Below are 3,878 nucleotides of genomic sequence, written 5' to 3'. Positions count from 1 at the left end.
CAGGTTAAATTAATACGGATTATAAGTTTAATATAAAGAAGAGCTTGTATAGAGACTAGCTTAGAATTTTAAGTTTCAATATTGATTTTTCACAAATAATACTGATTATTAACTAATAAGTCATTTTTAAATCTTTAATATCTTATTTTAATTAAATTACAAAAAAGTAACTAATAAGTAACAAATCATTGTTTTCTAAGTAACAGTAATGACAATGCATTACCTTTTACAAAAAGTAACAGCAACGAATTTTTTTTTTATAAAGTAACGTTCCCACTCCTGCATTCAATAAACATTCATTAACATGCAATTAACATTAATAAATAACACTGCTTACCATTATATTTATTGTATTTTTCATACTTTTCTGAATGATGTCTTGAACTTTTATGTAAGTGATGTCCTTGTCGACTACTTATAATGCTTTCCGTTTCCGTCAATGTGTCGTCATGTGAAAGTGGAGCGTTTCCTCTATTACCATGTCCAGATATTGCATGATCTACACGGTCATGTTTTGCTTCGCTATGCGCCATAGAGTCTGTACATTGAGACGCGCCATCTGAAACGTTGCTACCTTCGGCGGAGACCAACTGTCACAAAGTATTGTTTCATTAAATAACATAAATATGAAATTTTTTTTTCAGAAAGAAATAAAGATTACCAAGTTCATATACATACTAAAAAAACGTTATATTATACAACTACTTTTGACTTGTAAAAAGGAAACACTGATATGACACTTTTTATTTAGCCATAATTAGCAATAACAATTAAAATAGTATATATTAAGAAAAATATTTTTAAATCTTACCCATGAAACAACTCGACCATTGAAGCATGGTAGATGAGCATCGTCATCTACTATTTCTTCTTTTACCACCCTAGTAGGGAAGAAAATATACTTAGGATAAGTATAAATGTTAAAACTAATGATAGTACTTCAATCACAATTACAGACTTAACAAACGTATTACATATAACAGTTTTTAATAATTTTCATTTTCATGTATTCCAATTTATATATCCTCTGCATTAGCTACAAATATATATCACGTTTTTGATACTTGTTATCACTAGAAAAATCTATTACATGTAACTATGAGACAAAGTTTGTTCATTAAATTTTAAAGCAATTTGAGAACTATCACACGAATGAGAATTACAATAAAAACGATAGCACACTATCAAAAAAAGAAAAATTGTAAAGTTTGCTTACAGTTAAATGAAAATTCTGTTTACAGTATTGCCAAATTAATGAATGAAAGAAAGGAATAATTATTACACACACACACACACACACACACACACACACACACACACACACACACACACACACACACACCCCGCGCGCGCGCGCGCATGCACACATACACCACTCACGAGTGCGCTCATGTAAAAGCACAAGTTAGAAAGGAACAAATAAATTATTGGAGTAATATTAATAAGTTATATACAATAAAGTATAATTCTAACATTACGTATAACAATATAGTATATGATAAATAATAAGGAAGTAAGAACAAAAGGAAAAATTCGATAACTTAACGTCAATGCATCTTGTTGATATTTACCCGAAGTCATCGTCCATTGACTTGAAGAAATATTTATAATTCGGTCGATTTAAAACGTTTTTAAAATCGGCAAGAGTCACTCTTTCCGGCGATATGTTGAGCTTCACCAGATACGGCGTCTCCTCGTCGTCCATGTGATAAATAATCTTTGTCTCTTCCATCGTCGGAATAAGCTTGATAAACAAAATTTATTCGCGATGTAAAAATGATACGCAGCTATGGTTCTACTGACTTGGACGATATTTTCTCAAACCAATATGGCGCGTTATGCATCGAGCCAAAGCCCTAGTGCACAAAAAGATTGCATATTCACAACTTGGTGGGATGCTCGCGGATCTCGTCGATGAGGACGTAGTCACGCGGCGTCACACCATTCACGAGAAGGTCACTGGCATTATTCGTCGAACCTACGCAAAACATATATCCGTACGAATTGCCGTGACAAATTAAACGTCAACATTGCCGTCAGCGTTGCGCGTTCGCTCCGTATATACATTTCAACCATATACTTTATAATAGAGAGAAACCTGAGAGAGGGCACGACTCAGACACGGAGAGCCTTTTTTTTATAACAGCAAATGATCCGCGCACTACTGCCCTCTGTTAAGGTACATTTTCACGTGCTGCTGAAATAATGCTGGATTCACACTGCATCCGATTTGCGTCGTACGACGCTCTGCAACTAATCAAAAAATAGGATTCCGATGATACGAAGCAAAATCCATCGAAATCATGTTTTCTGATTGGTTGCAGAGCGTCGTACTACGCAAATTGGATGCAGTGTGAATCCAGCATTACTGCGTATAATTAGAGTCCTAGGACTCTACGTATAGAGTTAAATAATGTATGTACATATATATAATGTATGTACTATTAGGCACATACTACAAGTACGTACTATACTTTCTTCTTTCTCTAACAATTTAAATTTCCTCATGTAATGTATCAGCTGTTATCAGTTTATAAAAGTGCCTTTTCATGTAGACGTTCGACGCTCATTTACAGCGTCAAAATAAGTCACGTGATAGAAATTGGCGAATATCAAACGTCAATTTTGATCTTGTAATTTATTTTGATGTTGAAAACAGCTGAAAACGAGCGTCGAATGTCAGCATGAAAATGCAACCTATGGTTATAAGAACGTATAAACTGAATTAAAATGGCGACGACGACTTAACCCAACCGATGCAATGTCGTATCTCTAGTATCTAGGCCTCTACATCCGACGTCGTACGACGTTCTGCAACCAATCAGAAAGCAGAATTTTATTATGTATCGATGATACGAAGCAAAACCCTATTTTAGGATTGGTTGCAGAGCGACGTACGACGCAAGTCGGATCCAGCGTGAATCCAACAAATGAATGAGTGTGAATCCTATATTTTAAGTACGCTTGGTTCATTCGGAGTGACCCCGAGCAGCTACCGAGAGACAAAACAAACAATACTATATTTTCATCTTTTATATTCAAATCACTCAAAATATTACTGCTTAGATATACATATTAATTACATCGTGAAAAAAAAATTTCTAAACATTAAACATTAAAAATATCAATTTATTGTTTTAGTTAGTACTTTTTCGAAAATTCAAACTTGTATAAGGGCCATTCAACACAAACTTGCAGAGCCGCATAATCATATGCATAAAGAAAATTATCTAATCATATTTCTGTCATAAAGACAAACGTAAATTACGATTGGATGATTTTCTTTATGCAAATGTTTATGCGGCTATGCAAGTTTATGTGGTATGGCTGGATTCATTCTGTAACCGATTTTCGTCGTACGACGCTCTTTAACCATTCAGAAAACAGGATTCCAATGATACGAAGCAAAATCTATCGGAATCCTGTTTTCCGATTGGTTGCAGAGCGTCGTACGACGCAAATCAGATGCAGTGTGAATCCATAATATGGCCCTAATGCTGGATTCACACTAAATCCGATTTTCGTCGTACGACGCTCTTCAACCAATCAGAAAACAGAATTCCGATGATACGAAGCAAAATCCATTGGAATCCTGCTTTCTGATTGGTTACAGAGCGTTGTACGACGCAAATCGGATGCAGTGTGAATCCAGCATAAGGGTTTCGTATAGAGCGGAAATTGGCAACGGAACGGAACTCGCGGAATTAAGACGACGAAACAGCCACTCCGTTGTCTATGTAATGGCTATTGCACACAGAACGTGGAAGAACTTGCCGTGCGGCGGATGTTGGCGCGACAGCCAATCAACGTCTCTTTTGCTCGAAAGTAATAGATACATAATTTCCACCGAGCAACAAATCGTTATCGGATACCGGAAA

General features: G+C 35.5%; 1 protein-coding gene across 4 annotated transcripts in view; it reads right to left on the bottom strand.

Annotated features, from left to right (window-relative positions):
* Positions 1–2,046, bottom strand: part of dsh (Segment polarity protein dishevelled) — a 15,156-nt gene extending 13,110 nt beyond the window's left edge. For all 4 annotated transcript variants that reach the window (XM_018516702.1, XM_018516703.1, XM_018516701.1 and 1 more), the window contains exons 1-3: positions 1,572–2,046; positions 812–881; positions 338–590 (exon numbers count right to left, since the gene is read on the bottom strand). In XM_018516702.1, the coding sequence (XP_018372204.1) occupies positions 338–590; positions 812–881; positions 1,572–1,732 (484 nt within the window). In that variant the 5' untranslated portion in view covers positions 1,733–2,046. The remainder of the gene's footprint in view (positions 1–337; positions 591–811; positions 882–1,571) is intronic.
* Between the last annotated feature and the right edge of the window lie 1,832 nt (positions 2,047–3,878).

The sequence above is a fragment of the Trachymyrmex cornetzi genome, unplaced genomic scaffold, assembly GCF_001594075.2.
Source record: "Trachymyrmex cornetzi isolate Tcor2-1 unplaced genomic scaffold, Tcor1.1 scaffold646, whole genome shotgun sequence".
NCBI lineage: Eukaryota > Metazoa > Arthropoda > Insecta > Hymenoptera > Formicidae > Trachymyrmex > Trachymyrmex cornetzi.
The sequence above is the reverse complement of the archived record's forward strand: the minus strand, read 5'-3'. Positions and strand labels throughout refer to the sequence as shown.